The sequence below is a fragment of the Oncorhynchus nerka genome, linkage group LG7 (genome assembly GCF_034236695.1).
Source record: "Oncorhynchus nerka isolate Pitt River linkage group LG7, Oner_Uvic_2.0, whole genome shotgun sequence".
In the NCBI taxonomy this organism is placed as follows: Eukaryota; Metazoa; Chordata; class Actinopteri; order Salmoniformes; family Salmonidae; genus Oncorhynchus; species Oncorhynchus nerka.
The window spans coordinates 124,657-143,917 of NC_088402.1; the positions used below are offsets into that span (position 1 = coordinate 124,657).

General features: G+C 33.3%; 1 protein-coding gene across 1 annotated transcript in view; it reads left to right on the forward strand.

Annotated features, from left to right (window-relative positions):
• The window catches only part of LOC115127700 (regulating synaptic membrane exocytosis protein 2), a gene marked incomplete at its 5' end in the record, with an annotated part of 134,535 nt that overhangs the window by 60,395 nt on the left and 54,879 nt on the right, over positions 1-19,261 (forward strand). Inside the window, one exon of the mRNA XM_065020070.1 lies at positions 7,510-7,663. Within this exon, the coding sequence (XP_064876142.1) occupies positions 7,510-7,663 (154 nt within the window). The remainder of the gene's footprint in view (positions 1-7,509; positions 7,664-19,261) is intronic.

Sequence of the window (19,261 nt, forward strand, 5' to 3'; positions counted from 1 at the left end):
ATAACACAATACAAAACATAATATAACACAACATAATATAATATAACACAACATAATATAACACAACACAATATAACACAACATAATATAACACAACATAATATAACACAACATAATATAACACAATACAAAACATAATACAACACAACATAATATAACACAACATAATATAACACAACACAATATAACACAATACAAAACATAATATAACACAACATAATATAACACAATACAAAACATAATATAACACAACATAATATAATACAACATAATATAACACAACATAATATAACACAACATAATATAACACAACACAACATAATATCACAAAACACATCATAATATAACACAACATAATATAACACATCATAATATAACACAACATAATATAACACAACATAATATAACACAACATAATATAACACAATACAAAACATAATATAACACATCATAATATAACACATCATAATATAACACAACATAATATAACACAACATAATATAACACAACATAATATAACACAACATAATATAACACAACATAATATAACACAACATAATATAACACAACATAATATAACACATCATAATATAACACAACATAATATAACACAACATAATATAACACAACATAATATAACACAACATAATATAACACAACATAATATAACACAACATAATATAACACAACATAATATAACACAACACAACATAATATCACAAAACACATCATAATATAACACAACATAATATAACACATCATAATATAACACAACATAATATAACACAACATAATATAACACAACATAATATAACACAACACATCATAATATAACACATCATAATATAACACATCATAATATAACACATCATAATATAACACAACATAATATAACACATCATAATATAACACAACATAATATAACACAATACAAAACATAATATAACACAACATAATATAACACAACACAACATAATATCACAAAACACATCATAATATAACACAACATAATATAACATAACACAATATAATACAGCATAATACAACACAACATAATATAACACAACATAATATAACACAACATAATATAACACAACATAATATAACACATCATAATATAACACAACATAATATAACACAACATAATATAACACATCATAATATAACACAACATAATATAATACAGCATAATATAACACAACATAATATAATACAACATAATATAACACATCATAATATAACACAACATAATATAACACAACATAATATAACACAACATAATATAACACATCATAATATAACACAACATAATATAACACAACATAATATAACACATCATAATATAACACAACATAATATAATACAGCATAATATAACACAACATAATATAACACAACACATCATAATATAACACAACATAATAAACACAACATAATATAACACAACATAATATAACACAACATAATATAACACAACATAATATAACACAACATAATATAACACAACATAACACAACACAACATAATATAACACAACATAATATAACACATCATAATATAACACAGAATAATATAACACAACATAATATAATACAACACAACATAATATAACACAACATAATATAACACAACATAATATAACACAAACAGCATAATATAACACAACATAATATAACACAACATAATATAACACAACACAATATAACACAACACAGCATAATATAACACAACATAATATAACACAACATAATATAACACAACATAATATAACACAACACAACACAACATAATATAACACAACACAACACAACATAATATAACACAACACAACATAATATAACACAACACAACATAATATAACACAACATAATATAACACAACATAATATAATACAACATAATATAACACAACATAATATAACACAACATAATATAATACAGCATAATATAATACAGCATAATATAACACAACATAATATAATACAGCATAATATAATACAGCATAATATAACACACCACAACATAATATAACACAACACATTATAATATAATACAACATAATATAACACACCATAATAAACACAACACAACATAATATAATACAACATAATATAACACAGCATAATATAACACAACATAATATAATACAGCATAATATAACACAACACATCATAATATAATACAACATAATATAACACAACATAATAAACACAACATAATATAACACAACATAATATAACACAACATAATATAACACAACATAATATAACACAACATAATATAACACAACATAATATAACACAACATAATATAACACAACATAATATAACACAACATAATATAACACAACATAATATAACACAACATAATATAACACAACATAATATAACACATCATAATATAACACAACATAATATAACACAACATAATATAACACAACATAATATAACACAACACAATATAACACAACATAATATAACACAATACAAAACATAATATAACACAACATAATATAACACAACATAATATAACACAATACAAAACATAATATAACACAACATAATATAATACAACATAATATAACACAACATAATATAACACAACATAATATAATACAACATAATATAACACAACATAATATAACACAACACAATATAACACAACATAATATAACACAATACAAAACATAATATAATACAACATAATATAACACAATACAAAACATAATATAACACAACACAACATAATATAACACAATACAAAACATAATATAACACAACACAACATAATATAACACAACATAATATAACACAACATAATATAACACAGCATAATATAACACAACATAATATAACACAACATAATATAACACAACACAACATAATATAACACAACACAACATAATATAACACAACACAACATAATATAACACAACATAATATAACATAATATAACACAACATAATATAACACAACATAATATAACACAGCATAATATAACACAAACATCATAATATAACACAACATAATATAACACAACACAACATAATATAACACAACATAATATAACACAACATAATATAACACAACATAATATAATACAGCATAATATAACACAACATAATATAACACAACATAATATAACACAGCATAATATAACACAACATAATATAACACAACATAATATAATACAACATAATATAACACAACATAATATAACACAACATAATATAACACAACATAATATAATACAGCATACATAATATAATACAGCATAATATAACACAACATAATATAACACAACATAATATAACACATCATAATATAACACAACATAATATAACACAACATAATATAACACAACATAATATAACACAACATAATATAACACAACATAACATAATATAACACAACATAATATAACACAACATAATATAACACAACATAATATAACACAACATAATATAACACAACATAATATAACACAACATAATATAACACAGAATAATATAACACAACACAATATAACACAACACAGCATAATATAACACAACATAATATAACACAACATAATATAACACAACATAATATAACACAACACAACACAACATAATATAACACAACACAACACAACATAATATAACACAACACAACATAATATAACACAACACAACATAATATAACACAACATAATATAACACAACATAATATAATACAACATAATATAACACAACATAATATAACACAACATAATATAATACAGCATAATATAATACAGCATAATATAACACACCACAACATAATATAACACAACACATTATAATATAATACAACATAATATAACACACCATAATAAACACAACACAACATAATATAACACAGCATAATATAACACAACATAATATAATACAGCATAATATAACACAACACATCATAATATAATACAACATAATATAACACAACATAATAAACACAACATAATATAACACAACATAATATAACACAACATAATATAACACAACATAATATAACACAACATAATATAACACAACATAATAAACACAACATAATATAACACAACATAATATAACACAACATAATATAACACAACATAATATAACACAACATAATATAACACATCATAATATAACACAACATAATATAACACAACATAATATAACACAACATAATATAACACAACACAATATAACACAACATAATATAACACAATACAAAACATAATATAACACAACATAATATAACACAACATAATATAACACAATACAAAACATAATATAACACAACATAATATAATACAACATAATATAACACAACATAATATAACACAACACAGCATAACATAATATAACACAACACAATATAACACAACATAATATAACACAATACAAAACATAATATAATACAACATAATATAACACAATACAAAACATAATATAACACAACACAACATAATATAACACAATACAAAACATAATATAACACAACACAACATAATATAACACAACATAATATAACACAACATAATATAACACAGCATAATATAACACAACATAATATAACACAACATAATATAACACAACACAACATAATATAACACAACACAACATAATATAACACAACACAACATAATATAACACAACATAATATAACACAACATAATATAACACAACATAATATAACACAGCATAATATAATACAGCATAATATAACACAACACATTATAATATAACACAACACAACATAATATAACACAACACAACATAATATAACACAACATAATATAACACAACATAATATAACACAACATAATATAATACAGCATAATATAACACAACATAATATAACACACCATAATATAACACAGCATAATATAACACAACATAATATAACACAACATAATATAATACAACATAATATAACACAACATAATATAACACAACATAATATAACACAACATAATATAATACAGCATACATAATATAATACAGCATAATATAACACAACATAATATAACACAACATAATATAACACATCATAATATAACACAACATAATATAACACAACATAATATAACACAACATAATATAACACAACATAATATAACACAACATAACATAATATAACACAACATAATATAACACAACATAATATAACACAACATAATATAACACAACATAATATAACACAACATAATATAACACAACATAATATAACACAGCATAATATAACACAACACAACATAATATCACAAAACACATCATAATATAACATAACACAATATAACACAACATAATATAACACAACATAATATAACACAACATAATATAACACAGAATAATATAATACAGCACAATATAACACAACATAATATAACACAACACAACATAATATAACACAACATAATATAACACAACACAACACAACATAATATAACACAACATAATATAATACAACATAATATAACACAACATAATATAATACAGCATAATATAACACAACATAATATAACACAACATAATATAACACAACACAACACAACATAATATAACACAACATAATATAATACAACATAATATAACACAACATAATATAATACAGCATAATATAACACAACATAATATAACACAACATAATATAACACAACACAACATAATATAACACAACACAACATAATATAACACAACATAATATAACACAACACAACATAATATAACACAACATAATATAACACAACATAATATAACACAACATAATATAACACAACATAATATAACACAACATAATATAACACAACATAATATAACACAACATAATATAACACACCATAATAAACACAAAGTAATATAAGACAACACATCATAATATAACACAACATAATATAACACAACATAATATAACACAACACAACATAATATAACATAATATAACACAACATAATATAACAAAACATAACACAATACAACACATAGATAGACATATCAGAGAGAGCATGTCCTGATGTAAATTAACGTCACTAAATATAATGTAACATAACATAATGCAACATAACATAACATAATGTAACATAATATAGCATAATGTAAAACAACATAACTTAAAGTAATATAACATAACATAATGTAGCATAATATAATATAACAGAACTTAACATAACATAACACAACATAATATAACACAACATAATATAACACAACATAACACAACACAACATAATATAACACAACACAACATAATATAACACAACATAATATAACAACATAATATAACACAACATAATATAACACAACATAATACAACACAGCATAATACAACATAACATAATATAACATAACGTAATGTAACATAACATAATATAACATAACGTAATGTAACACAGCATAACATAACGTAGCATAACATAATGTAGCATAATATTATATAACAGAACTTAACATAACATAACAGAAAATAACATACTGTAACATAATATAACATAATATAATATAACAGAACAGAAAATAACATAATGTAACATGTCACATAACATAGCGTAACACAACAGAATGTTACATATCATAATGTAACACACCTTAATAACATAAAATAATGTAACATAACGTAATATAATGAAACATAAAGTAAAATAACATAGCATAACACAACATAATGTCCAATAAAGTAACATAATATAAGATAATGTAATATAAACTAACTTAACATAATATAATATAACATAAGATAATGTAACCTAACATACTATAACATAATTTAACTGAACATGACATAATATATAATAATATAACAAAATGTTACATAACGTAACATAACATTATGTAACATAACATAATGTAAAATAACACAATGTAATATAACATAATTTAACTAAACATAATGTAGCATAAGATATCGTAACAATGTAACCAAACTTAACATAATATAATGTAACATAATATTACATAAGTTAACATAAAATAAAATGATGTCAATTAACAAAATGTAATGGACTAGTAACTGGAAGGTTGCAAGTTCAAACCCCTGAGCTGACAAGATACAAATCTGTCCTTCTGCCCCTGAACAGGCAGTTAACCCACTGTTCCTAGGCCGTCATTGAAAATAAGAATTTGTTCTTAATGAACTGACTTCCCTAGTTAAATAATGTAACATATATTACATAACATCATATAATTTAACATAACAATGTAATATAACATAATCTGACATAACACAACAGAACTAATACATCGTCCGATCACAATTCAAGTATCTACACTAGGATGTACAGAATGTTCTCACTTTTACAAATGATACAGAGATAGTCTTTGTAGATTTAGACTTTGGATTAGATGTGTATTTGGAATTTTATTTCTCTCCTACAATTTTATAATTATAACTCATTATCTTCGATCTTTGGCTGAAGAGAGCATCAGCCCAACGTTTCTGTTTGGATCACATGTTTTACAGGGTCTGTTATCTCTTCTGCTAAGTCAGTGAACACATGTATTGTGTTGTCAGATCCTCATAAACCTGGAGACAGCCTTGATGGATGACACAGCCCACTGGTACAAGTTGCAAACCCACGATGTATCCTTCTTGGCAATGCCCAACCCCTCACCCTACACACAGAGGAAACTGCTGTCGGGAGAGAGCCCCACTAGAAGGTTACATAGTAGGTCTCCACCAGCAACACACACCTAACCATGTCTCCACCAGCACCTGCACCACACAGCTAACTATGTCTCCACTATCACCACACACCTAACCATGTCCCCACCAGCACCACACACCTAACCATCTCCCCACCAGCACCACACACCTAACCATGTCTCTACCAGCACCACACACCTAACCATGTCCCCACCAGCACCACACACCTAACCATGTCTCTACCAGCACCACACACCTAACCATGTCCCCACCAGCACCTGCACCACACAGCTAACCATGTCTCCACTATCACCACACACCTAACCATGTCTCCACCAGCACCACATATCAAATCAAATCAAATCAAATGTATTTATATAGCCCTTCGTACATCAGCTGATATCTCAAAGTGCTGTACAGGTTTAGAAGCACGGTGGCTAGGAAAAACTCCCTAGAAAGGCCAAAACCTTGGAAGAAACCTAGAGAGGAACCAGGCTATGTGGGGTGGCCAGTCCTCTTCTGGCTGTGCCGGGTGGAGATTATAACAGAACATGGCCAAGATGATACCTAACCATGTCTCTATCACCACACACCTAGCCATTGCTTCACCATAATCATAATCCTAACCATATCTCACCCAGCACAACACACATAACCATCTACCCCAGACACCACACCCATAACCTTGTCTCCATGGTTATGTGTTGCTTCCCCCACCTCCCCAAGAGATAGTCCTCCTGATTGGCCTCTGAGCTCTGGTAACCTCCTCTACATCCCCAAGAGATAGTCCTCCTGATTGGCCTCTGAGCTCTGGTCACCTCCTCTACATCCCCAAGAGATAGTCCTCCTGATTGGCCTCTGAGCTCTGGTCACCTCCTCTACATCTCCAAGAGATAGTCCTCCTGATTGGCCTCTGAGCTCTGGTCACCTCCTCTACATCCCCAAGAAATAGTCCTCCTGATTGGCCTTTGAGCTCTGGTCACCTCCTCTACATCCCCAAGAGATAGTCCTCCTGATTGGCCTTTGAGCTCTGGTAACCTCACTCACCCCCTAAAGAGATAGTCTGTCTGATTGGCCTCTGAGCTCTGGTCACCTCCCCTACATCCCCAAGACATAGTTAGAACCAACAGACGATAGTGGTTGTGTATACAGTACCAACAGACTATAGTGGTTGTCTATACAGTACAGTACCAACAGACTATAGTGGTTGTCTATACAGTACCAACAGACTATAGTGGTTGTCTATACAGTACCAACAGACTGTAGTGGTTGTCTATACAGTACCAACAGACTATAGTGGTTGTCTATACAGTACAGTACCAACAGACTATAGTGGTTGTCTATACAGTACCAACAGACTATAGTGGTTGTCTATACAGTACAGTACCAACAGACTGTAGTGGTTGTCTATACAGTACAGTACCAACAGACTATAGTGGTTGTCTATACAGTACCAACAGACAATAGTGGTTGTCTATATACAGTACCAACAGACTATAGTGGTTGTCTATACAGTACCAACAGACTGTAGTGGTTGTCTATACAGGACCAACAGACTATAGTGGTTGTCTATACAGTACCAACAGACTGTAGTGGTTGTCTATACAGTACCAACAGACTGTAGTGGTTGTCTATACAGTACCAACAGACTATAGTGGTTGTCTATACAGTACCAACAGACTATAGTGGTTGTCTATACAGTACCAACAGACTATAGTGGTTGTCTATACAGTACCAACAGACTATAGTGGTTGTCTATACAGTACCAACAGACTATAGTGGTTGTCTATACAGTACCAACAGACTATAGTGGTTGTCTATACAGTACAGTACCAACAGACTATAGTGTCTATACAGTACCAACAGACTATAGTGGTTGTCTATACAGTACCAACAGACTATAGTGGTTGTCTATACAGTACCAACAGACTGTAGTGGTTGTCTATACAGTACAGTACCAACAGACTATAGTGGTTGTCTATACAGTACAGTACCAACAGACTGTAGTGGTTGTCTACAGTACAGTAGTGGTTGTCTATACAGTACCAACAGTGGTTGTCTATACAGTACCAACAGGTAGTGGTTGTCTATACAGTACCAACAGACTATAGTGGTTGTCTATACAGTACCAACAGACTATAGTGGTTGTCTATACAGTACAGTACCAACAGACTATAGTGGTTGTCTATACAGTACAGTACCAACAGACTACCAACAGATAGTGGTTGTCTAGTACCAACAGACAGTACAGTACCAACAGACTATAGTGGTTGTCTATACAGTACCAACAGACTATAGTGGTTGTCTATACAGTACCAACAGACTATAGTGGTTGTCTATACAGTACCAACAGACTATAGTGGTTGTCTATACAGTACCAACAGACTATAGTGGTTGTCTATACAGTACCAACAGACTATAGTGGTTGTCTATACAGTACAGTACCAACAGACTATAGTGGTCTATACAGTACCAACAGACTATAGTGGTTATACAGTACCAACAGACTATAGTGGTTGTCAGTACCAACAGACTATAGTGGTTGTCTATACAGTACAGTACCAACAGACTATAGTGGTTGTCTATACAGTACCAACAGACTATAGTGGTTGTCTATACAGTACCAACAGACTATAGTGGTTGTCTATACAGTACCAACAGACTATAGTGGTTGTCTATACAGTACCAACAGACTATAGTGGTTGTCTATACAGTACCAACAGACTATAGTGGTTGTCTATACAGTACAGTACCAACAGACTATAGTGGTTGTCTATACAGTACAGTACCAACAGACTATAGTGGTTGTCTATACAGTACCAACAGACTATAGTGGTTGTCTATACAGTACCAACAGACTGTAGTGGTTGTCTATACAGTACCAACAGACTATAGTGGTTGTCTATACAGTACCAACAGACTATAGTGGTTGTCTATACAGTACCAACAGACTATAGTGGTTGTCTATACAGTACCAACAGACTATAGTGGTTGTCTATACAGTACCAACAGACTATAGTGGTTGTCTATACAGTACCAACAGACTATAGTGGTTGTCTATACAGTACCAACAGACTATAGTGGTTGTCTAGTACAGTACCAACAGACTATAGTGGTTGTCTACATACAGTACCAACAGACTATAGTGGTTGTCTATACAGTACCAACAGACTATAGTGGTTGTCTATACAGTACCAACAGACTATAGTGTCTATTGTCTAGTACCAACAGACTATAGTGGTTGTCTATACAGTACCAACAGACTATAGTGGTTGTCTATACAGTACCAACAGACTATAGTGGTTGTCTATACAGTACCAACAGACTATAGTGGTTGTCTATACAGTACCAACAGATATAGTGGTTGTCTATACAGTACCAACAGACTATGTAGTGGTTGTCTATACAGTACAGTACCAACAGACTATAGTGGTTGTCAGTACCAACAGACTATAGTGGTTGTCTATACAGTACCAACAGACTATAGTGGTTGTCTATACAGTACCAACAGACTATAGTGGTTGTCTATACAGTACCAACAGACTATAGTGGTTGTCTATACAGTACAGTACCAACAGACTATAGTGGTTGTCTATACAGTACAGTACCAACAGACTATAGTGGTTGTCTATACAGTACAGTACCAACAGACTATAGTGGTTGTCTATACAGTACCAACAGACTATAGTGGTTGTCTATACAGTACCAACAGACTATAGTGGTTGTACCAACTATACAGTACCAACAGACTACAGTACCAACAGACTATAGTGGTTGTCTATACAGTACCAACAGACTATAGTGGTTGTCTATACAGTACCAACAGACTATAGTGGTTGTCTATACAGTACAGTACCAACAGACTATAGTGGTTGTCTATACAGTACCAACAGACTGTAGTGGTTGTCTATACAGTACCAACAGACTGTAGTGGTTGTCTATACAGTACAGTACCAACAGACTATAGTGGTTGTCTATACAGTACCAACAGACTATAGTGGTTGTCTATACAGTACCAACAGACTATAGTGGTTGTCTATACAGTACCAACAGACTATAGTGGTTGTCTATACAGTACCAACAGACTATAGTGGTTGTCTATACAGTACCAACAGACTATAGTGGTTGTCTATACATACTATAGTGGTTGTCTATACAGTACCAACAGACTATAGTGGTTGTCTATACAGTACCAACAGACTATAGTGGTTGTCTATACAGTACCAACAGACTATAGTGGTTGTCTATACAGTACCAACAGACTGTAGTGGTTGTCTATACAGTACAGTACCAACAGACTATAGTGGTTGTCTATACAGTACCAACAGACTATAGTGGTTGTCTATACAGTACAGTACCAACAGACTATAGTGTTGTCTTACAGTACCAACAGACTATAGTGGTTGTCTATACAGTACCAACAGACTATAGTGGTTGTCTATACAGTACCAACAGACTATAGTGGTTGTCTATACAGTACCAACAGACTATAGTGGTTGTCTATACAGTACCAGTACAACAGATAGTGGTTGTCTATACAGTGGTTGTCTATACAGTACCAACAGACTATACCAACAGTGGTTGTCTATACAGTACCAACAGACTGTAGTGGTTGTCTATACAGTACCAACAGACTATAGTGGTTGTCTATACAGTACCAACAGACTATAGTGGTTGTCTATACAGTACCAACAGACTATAGTGGTTGTCTATACAGTACAGTACCAACAGACTATAGTGGTTGTCTATACAGTACCAACAGACTATAGTGGTTGTCTATACAGTACAGTACCAACAGACTATAGTGGTTGTCTATACAGTACCAACAGACTATAGTGGTTGTCTATATAGTGGTTGTACAGTACCAGACTATAGTGGTTGTCTATACAGTACCAACAGACTATAGTGGTTGTCTATACAGTACCAACAGACTATAGTGGTTACAGTACCAACAGACTATAGTGGTTGTCTATACAGTAGTGGTTGTCTATACAGTACCAACAGACTATAGTGGTTGGTACAGTACCAACAGACTATAGTGGTTGTCTATACAGTACCAACAGACTATAGTGGTTGTCTATACAGTACCAACAGACTATAGTGGTTGTCTATACAGTACCAACAGACTATAGTGGTTGTCTATACAGTACAGTACCAACAGACTATAGTGGTTGTCTATACAGTACAGTACCAACAGACTATAGTGGTTGTCTATACAGTACCAACAGACTATAGTGGTTGTCTATACAGTACAGTACCAACAGACTGTAGTGGTTGTCTATACAGTACAGTACCAACAGACAATAGTGGTTGTCTATACAGTACAGTACCAACAGACTGTAGTGGTTGTCTATACAGTACCAACAGACTATAGTGGTTGTCTATACAGTACCAACAGACTATAGTGGTTGTCTATACAGTACCAACAGACTATAGTGGTTGTCTATACAGTACCAACAGACTATAGTGGTTGTCTATACAGTACCAACAGACTATAGTGGTTGTCTATACAGTACCAACAGACTATAGTGGTTGTCTATACAGTACCAACAGACTATAGTGGTTGTCTATACAGTACCAACAGACTATACAGTACCAACAGACTATAGTGGTTGTCTATACAGTACCAACAGACTATAGTGGTTGTCTATACAGTACCAACAGACTATAGTGGTTGTCTATACAGTACCAACAGACTATAGTGGTTGTCTATACAGTACCAACAGACTATAGTGGTTGTCTATACAGTACCAACAGACTATAGTGGTTGTCTATACAGTACAGTACCAACAGACTATAGTGGTTGTCTATACAGTACCAACAGACTGTATACAGTACCAACAGACTATATACAGTACCAACAGACTATAGTGGTTGTCTATACAGTACCAACAGACAGTACCAACAGACTATAGTGGTTGTCTATACAGTACCAACAGACTATAGTGGTTGTCTATACAGTACCAACAGACTATAGTGGTTGTCTATACAGTACCAACAGACTATAGTGGTTGTCTATACAGTACCAACAGACTATAGTGGTTTACAGTACCAACAGACTATACAGTACCAACAGACTATAGTGGTTGTCTATACAGTACCAACAGACTATAGTGGTTGTCTATACAGTACCAACAGACTATAGTGGTTGTCTATACAGTACCAACAGACTGTAGTGGTTGTCTATACATACAGTACCAACAGAGTGGTTGTCTATACAGTACCAACAGTGGTTGTCTATACAGTACCAACAGACTATAGTGGTTGTCTATACAGTACAGTACCAACAGACTATAGTGGTTGTCTATACAGTACCAACAGACTATAGTGGTTGTCTATACAGTACAGTACCAACAGACTATAGTGGTTGTCTATACAGTACCAACAGACTATAGTGGTTGTCTATACAGTACAGTACCAACAGACTATAGTGGTTGTCTATACAGTACCAACAGACTATAGTGGTTGTCTATACAGTACCAACAGACTATAGTGGTTGTCTAGTACAGTACCAACAGACTATAGTGGTTGTCTATACAGTACCAACAGACTATAGTGGTTGTCTATACAGTACAGTACCAACAGACTATAGTGGTTGTCTATACAGTACAGTACCAACAGACTATAGTGGTTGTCTATACAGTACAGTACCAACAGACTATAGTGGTTGTCTATACAGTACCAACAGACTATAGTGGTTGTCTATACAGTACCAACAGACTATAGTGGTTGTCTATACAGTACAGTACCAACAGACTATAGTGGTTGTCTATACAGTACAGTACCAACAGACTATAGTGGTTGTCTATACAGTACCAACAGACTGTAGTGGTTGTCTATACAGTACCAACAGACTATAGTGGTTGTCTATACAGTACCAACAGACTATAGTGGTTGTCTATACAGTACCAACAGACTATAGTGGTTGTCTATACAGTACCAACAGACTATAGTGGTTGTCTATACAGTACAGTACCAACAGACTATAGTGGTTGTCTATACAGTACAGTACCAACAGACTATAGTGGTTGTCTATACAGTACCAACAGACTATAGTGGTTGTCTATACAGTACCAACAGACTATAGTGGTTGTCTATACAGTACAGTACCAACAGACTATAGTGGTTGTCTATACAGTACCAACAGACTATAGTGGTTGTACCAACAGACTATAGTGGTTGTCTATACAGTACCAACAGACTATAGTGGTTGTCTATACAGTACAGTACCAACAGACTGTAGTGGTTGTCTATACAGTACCAACAGACTATAGTGGTTGTCTATACAGTACCAACAGACTATAGTGGTTGTCTATACAGTACAGTACCAACAGACTATAGTGGTTGTCTATACAGTACCAACAGACTATAGTGGTTGTTACAGTCTATACAGTACCAACAGACTATAGTGGTTGTCTATACAGTACCAACAGACTATAGTGGTTGTCTATACAGTACAGTACCAACAGACTATAGTGGTTGTCTATACAGTACCAACAGACTATAGTGGTTGTCTATACAGTACCAACAGACTATAGTGGTTGTCTATACAGTACCAACAGACTATAGTGGTTGTCTATACAGTACAGTACCAACAGACTATAGTGGTTGTCTATACAGTACCAACAGACTATAGTGGTTGTCTATACAGTACCAACAGACTATAGTGGTTGTCTATACAGTACAGTACCAACAGACTATAGTGGTTGTCTATACAGTACCAACAGTACTATACAGTACCAACAGACTATAGTGGTTGTCTATACAGTACCAACAGACTATAGTGGTTGTCTATACAGTACAGTACCAACAGACTATAGTGGTTGTCTACAGTACCAACAGACAGTACAGTACCAACAGACTATAGTGGTTGTCTATACAGTACCAACAGACTATAGTGGTTGTCTATACAGTACAGTACCAACAGACTATAGTGGTTGTCTATACAGTACCAACAGACTATAGTGGTTGTCTATACAGTACCAACAGACTATAGTGGTTGTCTATACAGTACCAACAGACTATAGTGGTTGTCTATACAGTACCAACAGACTATAGTGGTTGTCTATACAGTACAGTACCAACAGACTATACATACAGACTACCAACAGACTGTAGTGGTTGTCTATACAGTACAGTACCAACAGACTATAGTGGTAGTGGTGTCTATACAGTACCAACAGACTATAGTGGTTGTCTATACAGTACAGTACCAACAGACTATAGTGGTTGTCTATACAGTACCAACAGACTATAGTGGTTGTCTATACAGTACCAACAGACTGTAGTGGTTGTCTATACAGTACCAACAGACTATAGTGGTTGTCTATACAGTACCAACAGACTATAGTGGTTGTCTATACAGTACCAACAGACTATAGTGGTTGTCTATACAGTACCAACAGACTATAGTGGTTGTCTATACAGTACCAACAGACTATAGTGGTTGTCTATACAGTACCAACAGACTATAGTGGTTGTACAGTACCAACAGACTATAGTGGTTGTCTATACAGTACCAACAGACTATAGTGGTTGTCTATACAGTACCAACAGACTATAGTGGTTGTCTATACAGTACCAACAGACTATAGTGGTTGTCTAGTACAGTACCAACAGACTATAGTGGTTGTCTATACAGTACCAACAGACTATAGTGGTTGTCTATACAGTACCAACAGACTATAGTGGTTGTCTATACAGTACAGTACCAACAGACTATAGTGGTTGTCTATACAGTACAGTACCAACAGACTATAGTGGTTGTCTATACAGTACAGTACCAACAGACTGTAGTGGTTGTCTATACTACAGACTATAGTGGTTGTCTATACAGTACCAACAGACTATAGTGGTTGTCTATACAGTACCAACAGACTATAGTGGTTGTCTATACAGTACCAACAGACTATAGTGGTTGTCTATACAGTACCAACAGACTATAGTGGTTGTCTATACAGTACCAACAGACTATAGTGGTTGTCTATACAGTACCAACAGACTATAGTGGTTGTCTATACAGTACCAACAGACTATAGTGGTTGTCTATACAGTACCAACAGACTATAGTGGTTGTCTATACAGTACCAACAGACTATAGTGGTTGTCTATACAGTACCAACAGACTATAGTGGTTGTCTATACAGTACCAACAGACTATAGTGGTTGTCTATACAGTACCAACAGACTATAGTGGTTGTCTATACAGTACCAACAGACTATAGTGGTTGTCTAGTAGTACCAACAGACTATAGTCTATACAGTACCAACAGACTATAGTGGTTGTCTATACAGTACCAACAGACTATAGTGGTTTACAGTCAGACTATAGTGGTTGTCTATACAGTACCAACAGACTATAGTGGTTGTCCAACAGACAGTCTATACAGTACCAACAGACTATAGTGGTTGTCTATACAGTACAGTACCAACAGACTATAGTGGTTGTCTATACAGTACCAACAGACTATAGTGGTTGTCTATACAGTACCAACAGACTATAGTGGTTGTCTATACAGTACAGTACCAACAGACTATAGTGGTTGTCTACAGTACCAACAGTACCAACAGACTATAGTGGTTGTCTATACAGTACCAACAGACTATAGTGGTTGTCTATACAGTACCAACAGACTATAGTGGTTGTCTATACAGTACAGTACCAACAGACTATAGTGGTTGTCTATACAGTACCAACAGACTATAGTGGTTGTCTATACAGTACCAACAGACTGTAGTGGTTGTCTATACAGTACCAACAGACTATAGTGGTTGTCTATACAGTACCAACAGACTATAGTGGTTGTCTATACAGTACCAACAGACTATAGTGGTTGTCTATACAGTACAGTACCAACAGACTATAGTGGTTGTCTATACAGTACCAACAGACTATAGTGGTTGTCTATACAGTACCAACAGACTATAGTGGTTGTCTATACAGTACAGTACCAACAGACTATAGTGGTTGTCTATACAGTAGTGGTTGTCTATACAGTACCAACAGACTATAGTGGTTGTCTATACAGTACCAACAGACTATAGTGGTTGTCTATACAGTACCAACAGACTATAGTGGTTGTCTATACAGTACCAACAGACTATAGTGGTTGTCTATACAGTACCAACAGACTACCAACAGTACCAACAGACTATAGTGGTTGTCTATACAGTACCAACAGACTATAGTGGTTGTCTATACAGTACCAACAGACTGTAGTGGTTGTCTATACAGTACCAACAGACTATAGTGGTTGTCTATACAGTACAGTACCAACAGACTATAGTGGTTGTCTATACAGTACAGTACCAACAGACTATAGTGGTTGTCTAGTACCAACAGACTATAGTACAGTACCAACAGACTACAGTACCAACAGTGGTTGTTGTCTATAGTACCAACAGTAGTGGTTGTCTATACAGTACCAACAGACTATAGTGGTTGTCTATACAGTACCAACAGACTATAGTGGTTGTCTATACAGTACCAACAGACTGTAGTGGTTGTCTATACAGTACAGTACCAACAGACTATAGTGGTTGTCTATACAGTACCAACAGACTATAGTGGTTGTCTATACAGTACAGTACCAACAGACTATAGTGGTTGTCTATACAGTACCAACAGACTATAGTGGTTGTCTATACAGTACCAACAACAGACTATAGTGGTTGTCTATACAGTACCAACAGACTATAGTGGTTGTCTATACAGTAGTGGTTGTCAGTACCAACAGACTATAGTGGTTGTCTATACAGTACCAACAGACTATAGTGGTTGTCTATACAGTACCAACAGACTATAGTGGTTGTCTATACAGTACCAACAGACTATAGTGGTTGTCTATACAGTACCAACAGACTATAGTGGTTGTCTATACAGTACCAACAGACTATAGTGGTTGTCTATACAGTACAGTACCAACAGACTATAGTGGTTGTCTATACAGTACCAACAGACTATAGTGGTTGTCTATACAGTACAGTACCAACAGACTATAGTGGTTGTCTATACAGTACCAACAGACTATAGTGGTTGTCTATACAGTACCAACAGACTATAGTGGTTGTCTATACAGTACAGTACCAACAGACTATAGTGGTTGTCTATACAGTACCAACAGACTATAGTGGTTGTCTACAGTACAGTACCAACAGACTATAGTGGTTGTCTATACAGTACCAACAGACTATAGTCTATACAGTACCAACAGACTATAGTGGTTGTACAGTACCAACAGACTATAGTGGTTGTCTATACAGTACCAACAGACTATAGTGGTTGTCTATACAGTACCAACAGTCTATACAGTACCAACAGACTATAGTGGTTGTCTATACAGTACCAACAGACTATAGTGGTTGTCTACATACAGTACCAACAGACTATAGTGGTTGTCTATACAGTACCAACAGACTATAGTGGTTGTCTATACAGTACCAACAGACTATAGTGGTTGTACCAACAGACTATAGTGGTTGTCTATACAGTACCAACAGACTATAGTGGTTGTCTATACAGTACCAACAGACTATAGTGGTTGTCTATACAGTACCAACAGACAGACTACAGTACCAACAGAGTGGTTGTCTATACAGTACCAACAGACTATAGTGGTAC